Genomic DNA, 14,046 nt, shown 5'->3' with positions numbered 1-14,046 from the left:
GGGATCGAAACAACCTATCCAACCGTGTGTTGATCCTCTTTACCGAGTGATTCAACGCCCTGACCGAATGTCCCCCCCGCCACTGTAGTCGAGGAATGAGTTGTGACCATACCAATGTGCAACCGGGGCAGGTCCTAGCCATCCAACCCGCCGTTGAAATAATCTCCTCAATCAGAATGCGTCTACCCAGTGTTGCCAAATCATTCTCCCCAAGGTGAAGTATCACCACTGCCGGTGGAGATTGTTGGCGTGCTAGAAGCCCCTGGAAAAATCCCCTAAACTCGTGAAGACACAACCCCCCTCTGCCAAAGAACGTGATGTCCAACCCTAGTTGTGCCGCCCTTCTCCTCTTGTCACCTGACATAAAGACACATTCTGCCCGCTTCACATATGAATGACCAACAATCCAGACATTGCTCTTCATTGTTTCCTGGTCGCCGCTCCGTGCTGATGAATGTTGCCGTTGCCCGACGACAGATTCCTCCCCTGCGTAACAGGTCTGAGAAACTGTAAGAGAGCGGAAAGAAACCAAGCGTGAGTGACATGTAATCATAGCATGTCAATCCGAACATAACGTTTATAGCATTCTGAAGACCACCTCCCAATTGTCTTCACTCTTTCCACTGGAAGGCCCCCTGCCACCGCCTCAGTTGCTGCCCCAATCCTGAAGGAATGAGAACCAAACTCTTTAGGGTCAAGACCTGCTTTCCCAACCCCCATCTCCAATACTTTCCTGAATTGATACCTGGTCAAGGGGCTCCCGTCAGCGTGACAGAGCAATGTCCTGACCGCTGAGCCTACCAAGAGTCCGAGAAATAATTCCACGTGCCTGACCGGGCAGGACGGGTTGGCGGGGGCCCGTTGCAGAACTATGGTGTGACCCCTAGCCTCCTGGTCTGTTTTAGACTTCTGGATAATCACCCACATGGTGTCCCCCCTTATCGTCACACTAGCCCTTTGCAAGCCGCCCAGTAGGTCCGACTTCGAACCTGCCACAAGTTCGCTAATTCTCAGCGCCCCATAGAATGCCAAAGAGAATGCCGCCCTAAAAAGAAGCACCTCCCACTCCGAGCTACAAACAGTCTCCAGCGTGCCCAGTAGGGCAGTCAGCCGGGCCAATCCAATAGGCTTTCTCTTATCCTTCTGGTGTCCCTGAATACGGCGCCATCCCCTTAAAGCCTTACGTATCATAAAGGTATTAGTGGGATCCCGGAAGCCCCTAGCTTGAGCGAAGAATGACACCGCTGCCCTATGTCTGTTTGCAGCTGCCACCGAGCGCCCCTCCCTATGCATCCATTCTAAATAGGCTGCAAAGCCATCTTCCTCCGCCCAAAGCGCTTCCCACTGTGGCCCCAAAAAGGAACAATAAGACAGAAACGCCCCTTCGTAAGCCGTCTTGGTCCTGGGGGCTAGGCTAGCGACCACGAGGTCCTGTAATCTGGGGCACCAATCCGCCAAAGTGCTGCTGGGAAGTGTGCTGGCGAGGGGTCTGCTGAGGGGAGATGCTCCCTGAAAACCTGCATTTTGAAGCGAGAGAGGGAGTCAGCTGCATTGTTTAGAACACCAGGGACATGTTTGGCCCTAAAATTAGCATTCAGTTTAAGGCACCGCAGAACAATTTCTTTGATCAGACGCAGTATGAAAGGACACCGCGCCCCCTGCTGGTTGATACATTCCACCACCGTCATGTTATCTGACCAAAACACCACTGATTGGTTACATAGGTGTTCGGGCCAGACCATCAGTGCCACCCATATTGGGAAGAGTTCAAGGAAGCCAATGTTGCTGGTCAGACCCCATGTTGTCCATTCTTCCGGCCACTGTTGGGCTACCCACCTGTTCCCTAGGATGGCGCCAAAGCCCACACTACCGGCCGCGTCAGTCCATAAGCCCAACTCCGCTGATGTTGTGAGCGGGCCGGGCCAGACCACCCTACCGTTAAAATCCTCCAGGAATGCCATCCAAATAAGCATATCCTGGCGAATTTCAGCCGATAGGCGAGTGCGGTGGTGCCTTTCCCTCAGCCCCCTCATCGCGTGGGCGATGGAGCGAGAGAAAGGGCGAGCCATGGGGATGATTCTCAGTGCAAAATTCAATTGCCCTACCACCTCCTGTAATTGCTGCAAAGTGACCTTCTCCTTCCGGAGGCATAACTGTAGCGATGTCTTGAATTTGCACACCTTGTCCTTAGGTAATCTAAAACATCCCTCCATTGAGTCAATCTCGATGCCAAGGAATTCTAAGCAGGTGGTCGGGCCCACAGTCTTCCCGGGCGCAAGAGGGACCCCAAAAGCCCGCATGAGCACGCAAAATTCCTGCAATGCCAGTGCGCACTCCTGAGATCCCGCCGTACTGAGGAAGAGGAAATCATCTAAATAATGCATGACCCCTTGATGGCCCGTCACTTGTCTCATGGCCCATTCAAGAAAGGAACTAAACATCTCAAAGTAGGCGCAAGAAATAGAACAACCCATAGGCATGCATTTGTCCATGTAGAACCTATCCCCAAAGGTGAAACCTAAAAGATGTTGGTCCGCCGGGTGGACTGGGAGGAGGCGAAAGGCTGATTCTATGTCTGATTTCGCCATCAGCGCCCCGGGTCCCGTGGCCTGCAATAAGTTAACAGCCTGATCAAAAGAGGCGTACTTAACACTTCAGATACCCTCGTCAATGGCATCATTCAGTGACGTCCCCCTAGGTGCTGACAGGTTATGAATCAATCTGAATTGCCCCTTCTCTTTCTTGGGGACAACTCCCAGTGGGGAACACACAAAATTGGGTACTGGCACTTCAGAAAAAGGGCCAGCTATCCTGCCTAATGAAAGCTCCTTGTCAATTTTGGCGGCCACAACAGCCGGATTGTGTTTGACTGACAATTGATTTCTACAGTGCGCACTGCCTGTGTATCCCCCGGCCGGGATCCTAAAACCTTTAGAGAAACCTTCTTGGAGCAGGGTGGCCGATGTGTGGTCTGGGTATCTGTTCAACCATGGAATCATTGCCGCCACATCCACTGGTGTGGGGGGGCCTGACCTGTTTGAATTATAATGGCCTTCCCCTACCCCTCTGACCTGTGTTACCTTGCTTGGACCTACAGGTAGTTTCTGGATGGGAGGGGTGCCCACAGGAGGAACATGCATGTCTAAACTTACACGCGGCCCTTGTGCAGGTGCGCCTATTAAAATCCCAGCACACCCCTTTTTTCTCTGGCCCACCTGCCCTAAACTTCCCAGGTACCTCACTCGTTTGGGGGGGCCGAAAGGGCTGCTGCGGTCTAGTGAACACCTTGCCCGCACCGAACTGAGGGGGAGGTGCAGTATCGGAGAACTGTTTGTGCCACGCCATGGAATCTACCGTGTCCCATGGCAATGATCTGTTGAATTCCAATGCCTTCCTGAAATTGACATCATAACCCTTCCATGCTTCCCCAGAATACTGTTGACTCCACCCCACAATCCTGCTTGAGTAGCATGCCAATGCTGCCTGTAAATCTGGAGGACGCTCCGCTTTAACCGCAGTGAATACAGCCCATGCTTGCATCCAGTTGTTGAGATTTTCCTCAACCCTAAATCTAGTACACTGCGCCCTCCATTCACTTGGGAGCATCCACTCCTTCAGTGCTTTTGCCTGCTCCATTTCCCTATTATCTAACAACAAAGAATAAATGTACACGTATTTATCCGCCCAAATCATCTCTTTCACAGCTAATGACACATGCTGAGCCAGATTCTCGCTCCTGGAAGGTACAACACCGTCCCCCAAGAGTGGCAATGCCACTTCCTTACCAAGTGCGGGCACCGGGGGCGGCTGCCCATTCAATCCGTCCAGCTGGGGAACACTTGGACCTGCAAGGGGAGAAGATACTGGCAAGACAACACTGTTGGCGACCGCCGCCAATCTGATTTTTTCCACAAACTTCGCCGCCTCTGCTGCATGGTCTGCAGAATTCGGAAAAGCTCCCCCTTTTTGGAGCCATGGCATCAAGGCCGTTATCTGGGATACCAATTCAGGGGGCGTTGACTCGAAATTACCCACAGGGACAACAGGTACCACAGGGGTTATGCCCTGTGGTACCGACACAGCTGGCAGGGCGGGTGCCGGGTGTGGCACACCTGTACCCGGGATTGTGGGCACCGGTGGGGAAGCAGGCCCAGCGTCTACTGGTTGACCCGCAGGCACCGGTACCACGGGGGCAAGGGGTGTAGGCATAGGTAAATGCGGGGGTGGCACGACTGCCGACGGCACGGAAGGTACCGGCCCTACTGGCCCTGGGGTGGGGGTTTCATCCCTGGGTCTCTTGGACTTAGACTTCGTAAGTGGGGTGATAAAATCCCCCCTTGGCACTGGTGCAACCCTCTTGCGGATAGGCCTACCCGATGGGCCAGGGGCGTCACCAAGACTCTCATTAAACCGTGCTTCCAGCTCATTTACTTTCCCTAGCTGCTGTTTCATTTCTTTCATGTCACGCATCATGGCCAGCATCATAGCCTCCATGTTGGGCCCCCTCTTTCCACCCCGTGGACCTGGCATGATGCTACCCCAAACAACTGCAGCCTACTCTCTCAATATCACGACAGGCCAACTCTGTGTACCTTTTTTGATGGAGGGTCACCAGGGGGCTTTCAGCACCATGCAACGGCGACCGCAACACTAGCGGCTTGTCCGCTTATGTAAGGGGTGAGTAAACCTAATGTAGACCCACCCGGCGGCCACCAGGAGCGATGAATGCTAGCCCCCCGTACCCCTCTTACCGATCCGTCCCGTGTCCTCGCCGGTGATAATGGTCTGCGTTCACGCCCCACACCACGTTGCGTGCTGAATGTCCCCACGTCCTGTCTGCGAGTGACTTGTACCGATAATGTAGTAAAATAGCCTGGAATTGAGAAATGTATTAACACCGTGTACAGAAAGTAAGAGCAGATTAGGAGAGAACCTGGTTTTAATACAGAGGACTATTGGCCCCTCCTAATTAGACTCACTGCAGCTGTGCGCCACTAAAAAACACACAATATGAGCAATATTCACACAAAATTACAATATTAATTAAATGATTTTAGGTAGTGTGCCTAAAAATACCTATTCAATTGAATTCTTATCAACAGTTGCCCCCTTTGGTACTTACTAACACAACCGGCATAAGCAGTTATAAAGAGCCAATCCACTGTTCTTTAACAATAAAATGAAAATGTCACAGATCTCTTTTAAGGGGAAACATCTCTTCAAGCACCAAATTACACTTTTCAGGCAATAATATAACGTATCTGCAAAGGGGGTCTCCCTTCCAGGGGCTGCCCTGGACGACCCTGCTTTACTTCCTTGACAGCGTATAATTTTAAAACGAAGGCCGTGGCCCTACCCCAGCACACTAGACCGAACCCCACTTCTCACCGAAACAGCTATTAATTCACTGCCTTTGATCAGGCGCCCGTTTTAAAGCGCTCCCGAAGGCGGGATACCACGCTTGTTTACTTCGTTCGCCGCCTCTACTTAGGCGCCCGTATTTGAACTGCCCCTGAAGGCGGGAAATTCTTTTGCCCGTATTTAAACCGTCCCTGTAGGCGGGAAATTCCCTCGTACCGCCTGACAAAGAAGATTACACTCCCCTCGTTATTCTGCTGCCCAGGTCCGCAGCGCGAGCCTGCACTTACCGACAAACACCGGACCCTTCGTTTGGCTCACCGCTTACAGCCCTGGTGAAGCGCCGTTCCTTTGCGCTTATTACCGGCTTCCTCTAATGCCGACTTGTCCCCGTGCGACGCAGCTCCCTAGGCCGCTCGAGTTTACCGGCGCCGCCTCGGAAAAAACCACTCCGCCCGCGCGCCTCCACTTCTCCACTGCTGGGCTCCGCTCCGTTCGTCCTCGACCTGAAAGATAAAAGGAAAGATTACTAAAACAAAGAGGCCCCGAACGCGGGGCACAACGTACAGCGGGGGAGCGTCCAGGGACAAGGGGGTCTCCTGGGCGCTCCCCACCTCTTATTCCCGAGGGGCCGGTTGGCCCCTCCTATCGCCCGTCCCCCCTGACCCGGAACCACTAATTTGGATCCGGGTCAGGCCGGCCGCCGGCCAATCGGCGGTGGGCCGCACCCCCGGGGCACGCCCCCACCGCCGAATGACGAAAGGAAATAGGGGGGGCGGCGGTCGCCGCGCCGCCATGCGTGCGGGGGGGCCGAGGGCCCCCCCTTTTCAAGAGGGTGGCAGTCGGGGGAGGGAGAAGGGGGGGGCTGAAGCCCTTTGAGCCCTATGGGTGTTGCGCGCCTGGTGCTGGTACATGTAGGCAAAAGGTCAGGAACCCCATGAAATATATGTAGACAGTCCACACAATGTCTGGAGGCGCACACAGAAAGGGAACTTGCTTTTCTGATTGGGTATCTTCAACTCCTGCTCTTCGAAAGTAGTAACATAATTTTTCTTTACTGCTCCGTTGCTTGATACATGAATGATTTTTTCTGAACAGGATTCAGTTTTGACGTAGGCCTGGGCGGAGCTGGCGTAGTTGCACTACGCAGAGTTCCACGAAGTTGGAACTCAGCTCCGCTCCTCCACACCCCACCCCCCACTAAATATTTTTTTAAAATAAAATAAATGAGATTAAAAAAACACACTTACCTCTATCACAGCGTCTCCAGGCTGCCCTCCTCCTTCTCGCCGTGATCACTTCTGCAAACCGAAACCCCTATGTCAGACGTACGCCTTGTAGGACTGCGCGCACATGCGCAGTCCTACCACGACCTACTTCTGACGTACATCTGATATAGGGGTTTCTGCAGAAGAGACCACGGCGAGGAGGAGGAGCGCAGCCGGAGACTCCGCAATAGAAGTGTGTGTTTTTTTTGTTGTTGTTTTGTTTTTTAATTTATTGGGGGGGGTGGAGGCAGGAGCTTTTACTGTGGGGCCCAGGGCTGAACTCCGCTGCAGAGTCGGAGTTTTGCTTAAACGCCATCTTCTCAGCGGAACGTGGAGTAGGCAAAAATCCGCAAGCTCTGCCAGCAGAGCAGAGTTCTCTGCCTGCCCCTAGTTTTGAGCTTATGCCTTCAGAGTCTTTCAGGAAAGTGTTGAATGCAGCCGGTGGCTGCCACAGAGCACTTTAAAGCGGAGGAGCGGGTTGATAGTGTTTTTAACTCAAAACACAGTAATTTAAGAGCTTTTGAGCAAAGTACATAGCCTTAAGTAGATTTGTTCAATTATGATGGATACTTCTTCCCACAGATTCCTTACCTTATATATAACCACCTGGCGACAGACTGGGTCTGTAAACTTTTTTCCTAGGAATAGCTCTTCAGTAAGGGTAGAGAGCGCCACACTGCTTCATCCGCCTCCCATCTGAAAACATCATGGTGTACATAGAGCCCACCAGCGTGCTTGTCTCAGTTGCTGCTTTTTCTGATCCCGAACGCTTCTCTGTGTTTCTCCTAAGAAAATCTTCAGCAAAGCAAAAGGCATCTATGTCAGATGTCTCATGCTGGAGGTCTAACCATGTAGATGTTGCAAAGTATATCCATATTGGATCACCTACATTGCATGAGTATATGGTGTTCTCGACCCTTTCACCTACAACTCTTGTTTTCTGATATACTGTAATGCCATGAGACAGTGAATGGCCAAGCTGTTTTTGTCTATGGACCTTGGGGATGACCAAGCTATTTCTGGCTATGAACCGTGGGGGAAACGTCAAAGTGGTCCCTTTCCCCTCCTTCATGTAAATCCTTGTGTGGGGAGTAGTTCCTACAATGGATACTTTAAAAGATAACGTCACAGGAAGACGTCCTCTTTCTTATTGTTGAAATAGTCCCACTACCAGAACCTTTTAGAAACCTAATGCTATTCCTCAATGCTGGTCTGTTCTTTGTCATCAGAGCCCACATTTCTGGGGCTAAAGAAGATAAAGCTGGAGTTTCTGACATCTGCTGACCCATCTCAGGTAGAGACCTTTCGTCAGCCCTTATTGGGTATTTTTACAACAGTCTTTTTACCCTTTGGACCACTCCATAAGGTTGGCCCCATGAATGTGCATTTGGATGTGCTGAGGCCACTTGTCTCTTCACCCCTCCATGTTCCAGTCTTGGTGTGCTCATTAGGGAGCACTTGCCTAATAAGACGCTGCCCCTTGTGCATTTAGCGCAACCTAAGATGTTGTCTCTGTTCCTGTTTTCTGAGTTGAATTCAAACCCACTAACCGCTTCAAAGTTGATGGGCATTATCTAGGTAGCCAAACAAAAGATTTGTGCATGTTATAATGTCGACATTCTGTCAGAATACCTCCCAATGGCACATAGACCTGTGCCCTAGGGTAACTATAACTCTCGCTGTCGCCATGCACAGTTTTCTCATCAGTAATTTTATTGCAAAGGATGCAGTGATATTTTCAATGATGTCATAGAAGATGCCATGAGTGGTGTAATATAATATGTGGGGTAATTAGCAGTGCATGGCGAGGGCGCGAGTTATAGTTACCTTAGGGCACGAGTTATAGTTTCCTCAGATAACTCGAACTGCTGAATATCTATGGTTGTGTTTGTGTAAAATGTGAACCTAACTATAACATCCCTGTACATTTTATTTTTTTCCAGTGAATTTCTATTTTTTTTAACTTAACAATATATTTAATTACAATACGTTAATCCAGCCTGTGACCAGCCCCTCACATGCAGCCAACCCCATGCCATGCACGGCCTTTGGCTGTGCACCACAGGGGGTTAGCAGCAGGCCAGGCCCTGCGGCCAACCCGTCATGCCCACATGCCCCTAACCCCACGCGCCCCTAACCCCACGCCACATACAGTATTCGGCCAACCCCCCGCCTGCAGCTAACCCCACTCCGCACACAGCCTTTGGCCAAGCACAGCAGGGGGTTGGCCGCTGGGCCTGGTTTGCAGCCAACCCTCGCATGCAACCAACCTCACGGCGCGCATTGTCTTCAGCCATGTGTGGTGGGGATTTGGCGACCAGACCCTGTGGCCAGCCCCACCCCCTATGGTCTGCCACCTTTTTATAGGGGAGGTGGGTATGTGGTCCCTCTCCTGTGCTGTATCTGGCCCCGTGACACCATCCCCAGTGCCCATCACTTAAATTATGGTGGAGGAGGGCAAGCAGCCTCCCTCCTGGGGCAGATATCTGTCTTGGATGACCCTATCTCCCGAGGCCTGGCCTTATTATAAAGGGGAGTGGCATGCAGCCCCACTTCACTGGCCTTTATTTGGCCCTGGTTACCCCATCACCTGGGCCCACCCGGTAAATTGCGGGTGTCCACCCAGGGCACCCACTTTATATTTAAAAGAGGGAGGAGGCACACTGCCCCCCATCCCGGCCTGATTTTGGCCCCGGGGACCCCACCTCCCGGGACTCAGCCTTATTCTTAAAGAGGAGAGAGGGCATGCAGCCCCCCCTCCCAGGCCAATATTTGCCCCCTGGATCCCATCCTCCGGGGCCTGGCCAGCATCTAAACGGGGAGGGGGCATGCAGCCCTCCTCCCCGGGAGGGAGGAGGGCTGGCAAAATAAAAATGGGGGAGGAGGCCCAATGGTCGTTCTAATTAACACAGGCACACACAATCTTTACCTCTGTAAAGATACCTATGTCACTCTGTCTTGGATTTATTTTATTTTTTGCAAATTTAGTAGAAGCGAAGGACCATTTTAGTGAAGGTGTCGTAAAATGCACAACTCGACTAGTGGCTAAGTGCTGGGGGTCGTATATGGGCAGGTGAAGGAGTAGAGGATGGCAATGTAATCTTCATAAACAATAGTTGAAGCTGTAAGCAGTAATGTATGGATTCATGGGTTGAAGAAAACACGATGAGCACGTGACATGCTACAGAATGACAAATTATTAAGAAATTACTATTTCAAAATAAATATCTTGGGTATGTAATGAAGTTTTCAAAGAATGCAAGGTTGAAATTGATAAGTTGCAGATTGGAAGATGCTATGTATATAAATCAGACTGTATCGCTGACAGATGTTTCTCTTTGCCAGACAGGTAATGGTGCTCAAGGGATTCCCTTCCGAAGACGTGAACGCCACAAGCGGGACCTGACATCCACCGATATGCCCAAAAAAGAAACCGAGAGGATCGCCAAGATTTTCTCTGCATGTTACTCCAAGAATGACTAGGAAGAGCTTCTGAAGGCAGAGCTCCCTTCCATACAGACTCACCAGGACAATACAGATGCCGATACCCCATGCCGGGTACGCATCAATTTCCTTCATTTCATCCAGTTGGGGATACTACAAGTGTGACTATGAGAGGATATGAGCCACGTGGCGACGATGAATGTTCTTCTCCAGCAGTTGACACCTCAGCTTGGTGACCCTTTGGTCTTGGGGTAAAGTGATGCTTTAGATCTGTTCCCTTGTTGCCTGAAGGGCTGTGATGCCACTTCTAGCTAGCTGGAAAATTCTTTAAAATGACAGTCCTTGCTCGTCACGTGTAAGTTATAGGGTTCTACGCTGTCAGACATTATCTCCTTGTAGTAAGATGTGCCAACATACTTAAAACAATCTTCTAATTCTAAATTCTTTCCTACAGGGAGCTATTGTTGGCACATTGTCAATCCTCATTGTACATTTTTCATTCATAAATAACTATTCAATGGCAAAGCACTGGCTCTGTGTCTAGACTAGAAATGAGTGGACCGCAGTCTGGACAGAGCTGCAGAATCCTTAAAGGGTTTCTTACAGAACCCAACCTAAACTTGCACTTCCAGAGACGCCTCTCCGTGGACACGTCCGCCCTTACTATCTACATCCAGTTTATAAACTTTGAAAGTAGCACTTCCTCCCAGTATGGTCCAAACCGAGTAAAATGCGCCTCGATGGCAGTACTGTCCGAATTCCCTAAGAGTCTGGGCTGTAGGGCTACAGAATGTTGCTAAAGAAGGGCACATATGTTGCAACACATTAACAAATTAATGCAAAATCATTCGCACTTGTTCCGAAAACCGGATAACTTTCTGCAACTTTATCCTATTTTGTGGTACAAAAAGGAAGGCTGAATGTTTCAGAGACAATGCCAGCCTGTGTTTGAGATGTATGAAAAAGAAATGTTTGGGCAGCATATTCCCAGGAGAAGCTGCATCTGAACGTTTCTTTTTAGATCAATTTTATTTTTTATAGTGAAACGACTAAGGTTGGGATATTTCTGTGTACATTGAACATCAATGTTAGGATTGTGTACATTAGAAATACTTGTCTTCCTGGACACAGTGTGAAATAATTGTCCTCGAGTTGAAACCGAGGCAGCTCCTCACAATTATGAAAGATGAAACGTTGCCGTTTCTGGTGGAAAAAAGTGTATTCAGTATGCTGATGTAAGTTTGGTGTCGTGCATTCCAGGACCAGAAGAACATTTACAAGCTGATTCATGGAGGGCTAACAACATATGAAAGCTGGCCCTAATGGGAGTTTAAAAAAAATCTAAATGCAAGTCCTCAGAAGTATCGAATTTAACTTTCATAAACGTGTATTTTGTATGTAGATAAAAAAATACTACAAACCTTTATCATCTGTACAAATGACAAATGTTATTTTTGTTAATGTATTTTGGGATGTAATATATTTTTACTGATAATATTTTAATATATAGTGTGTACATAGTGTGTAATTAAATCCGAATATCAAAATTATTGCAAAGAGTCCACATTTCAAAATTGACTTTGTGTTTTTAATGTATTTAAAATAAAAGATTTTTTTATAAAGCTGTGTTACATTTTTTCCTGTTCAGAAGATGCCTTGCAACGGCATGCTGCGCTCCAGGGATCCAATAAAATGACGGTATATTTCTTGAGGTTCATTTACACTCCTGAGTTGCAATTAGGCGCTGTTAATGAGATATTTAAAAAAAATGGAATCTGTAAGAACCAGAGTATGCGGAACTTGCTGTCATAGTTTGACCTAACCGGAGTCACACACTGGAAACATCTATACTCCTCAGTGTTGTACCACCCTGTAACCCACCAGAATTGACGTCCGCGTCTAGAGTGTCTCCTCCCAGAAAGCGGGAGCGGGTCGAGACACATGTTGCTAGTTACCCACTGGTAGTCGGAAAGACATGGAGACCTGCACCTGGTGAGACATTTATGCAAACAACAAGGACCCCCTGCAAATCGTCTAGAACTCCTAGGACAGGGTAATAATACAATGGAAACAAAATTCCTAGGCAGTCTAACACTTCTAACTACATTAATACAGTTTCAACATGACCACAATGATAACTCTAACTCAGTGTAAGGAGAAAAACAACTGTATAAAACATGTATAGACAAACTTTATTCATATTTATCTAATATTTAAGCATAAAAGGCAGGGTAGAACAGCAAGATGATGCATCATAATTTTGGTACAGTGTGATCACCGTTTAGTATTACACAGAAACAATAATCCGGGGAATATAATGTACAGACCATATGATGCATGTTCATACATCTGATCATAACGAACAATTATAAATAAAGACTGATATGATATGGCTGGGTGATAGAGTTCTCAACGCGCGTTTCAGGAGGACCACAAGCGTTTTTCGGGGACTCAACAATTTGTAGAGCAAGCGAGCTTCCGTCAAAAGACTAGGGCAGTGTCCAAGGCTCAGGACCTGGTAATTCTACTGTGGTTAGTTCTGGAATATGAGTAAGGGTAAAAGTCGCTCAAGGGCGTGAATCTCAGAGAACCAAACAGTGGGCACAGACCAAAGGGTACATATGAAATGGCAACCAGGGGCAATCACCAAAGCAAGCTGGATCCGCTCTGCTGTAAGATAAGGGGACTGGTGGTGGGAAATAATAATAAGAAGTGCCGTCCTTGCCGCGTCGACCTAGTGGGAGGTCAAGATAACCAACTGTGGGGCTTAATGCTGAAAACAGTAATTCAGCGGTGTGATGCACCGTGGTGGAGGATTCTCAGTTTGTGGCCGGTATTCACGCTGGCGATACCTATGGACGGCTACCCGTGTGGACCGTTAATAGGTTTGTGCTGTAGTCATGCACAATGCTCGGCTAGAGGATACGCCATGGTGAGACATTTGAAAGGGCCCTCCACAGAACTGAGCGCAAATTGAACAGAAATTGGGGTATCTGATTCTTGCCACATAGTGATTTTCTGCCGTAAAGTAGGGAATCCGGCCTATGAGGCTTGAGAGGAAGGAGGGACACCTGAGGAGAGGGAGGTACAGAGCCTGAACCACCAAGTATCGCTTTTTGAATCTGTTCATATTTTCTGCGTAGTAACTCATTTTAAGTCTGCATATTAAAGTACTTTGCTTACACAAGAAAAGCACTGGGTTATTCCGGTGTGCTGTTGGTTGGTTGTTGAGTTCTGTACTGGTGCACCCCACACTACCTCCCTGAGAAGACTGTAACCGCCTGCCGTCACTACCACTGACAGTCGAGCCACAGTTTTCAGAGCATAGTAGGTTGGAACCTGAAGTAAAAGACCCCGGCCTCCGCGGCTCAGGCCCAGTAGCCACCCGTGACCATCAAAAGAGTTCTGTCACTTGGCAGTGGGATTCCAGGTATATTTTTTATATGATTAAACTGCCAGAAATTCTCAGCTCTGCCCAATGGCCAGCAGATTTGTCCATTTGTTAAGAGTCCCTCCTACACACTCTACAACTACCAAATATAGAGCATGCTGTCACTGAGGTAAGATAGCAGCAGAAATATGTTGGTTCTTGGTAGTTTGCGCTGTTGTGAGCACATCGATACACAACTGTATGGCATATCTGTGATGTGTTGAATGTCATTGCACTGCTGTCTATAATGTGTTTTGTTTGATGTTCGTTAAGAGTTGTTTCTTAGTAGTTGGTAGTGTTGAGAGCACCGCAAGGAATAGCTTTGTTTTTTGAATGTATGCTTTCTGTTGCATGGAACATATTTCATTACATTGTTTACCTAGTTAGAATGAGCGGTGAATGGGGTGTTGAAGTGGGTGGACGCACCCACATTGTTTCACTATACGCAGATGATGTGTTGATTTATGTTGTGCACCCAGAGCGATCTTGAGTGTGTTGTTAGAGATCATGTCTGAATTTGGGGAAGTCTCTTGTTTGCGGGTCAAC

General features: G+C 48.8%; 1 protein-coding gene across 2 annotated transcripts in view; it reads left to right on the top strand.

Annotated features, from left to right (window-relative positions):
- The window catches only part of C2CD3 (C2 domain containing 3 centriole elongation regulator), a 494,984-nt gene extending 483,292 nt beyond the window's left edge, over nt 1-11,692 (top strand). For both annotated transcript variants that reach the window (XM_078658566.1, XM_078658565.1), the window contains one exon: nt 9,972-11,692. In XM_078658566.1, the coding sequence (XP_078514692.1) occupies nt 9,972-10,109 (138 nt within the window). In that variant the 3' untranslated portion in view covers nt 10,110-11,692. The remainder of the gene's footprint in view (nt 1-9,971) is intronic.
- The last annotated feature ends 2,354 nt before the right edge of the window (nt 11,693-14,046 follow it).

The sequence above is a fragment of the Lissotriton helveticus genome, chromosome 8, assembly GCF_964261635.1.
Source record: "Lissotriton helveticus chromosome 8, aLisHel1.1, whole genome shotgun sequence".
Lineage (NCBI taxonomy): Eukaryota > Metazoa > Chordata > Amphibia > Caudata > Salamandridae > Lissotriton > Lissotriton helveticus.
Note: the sequence above shows the minus strand (reverse complement) of the source record. Positions and strands in the feature narration are given on the sequence as shown.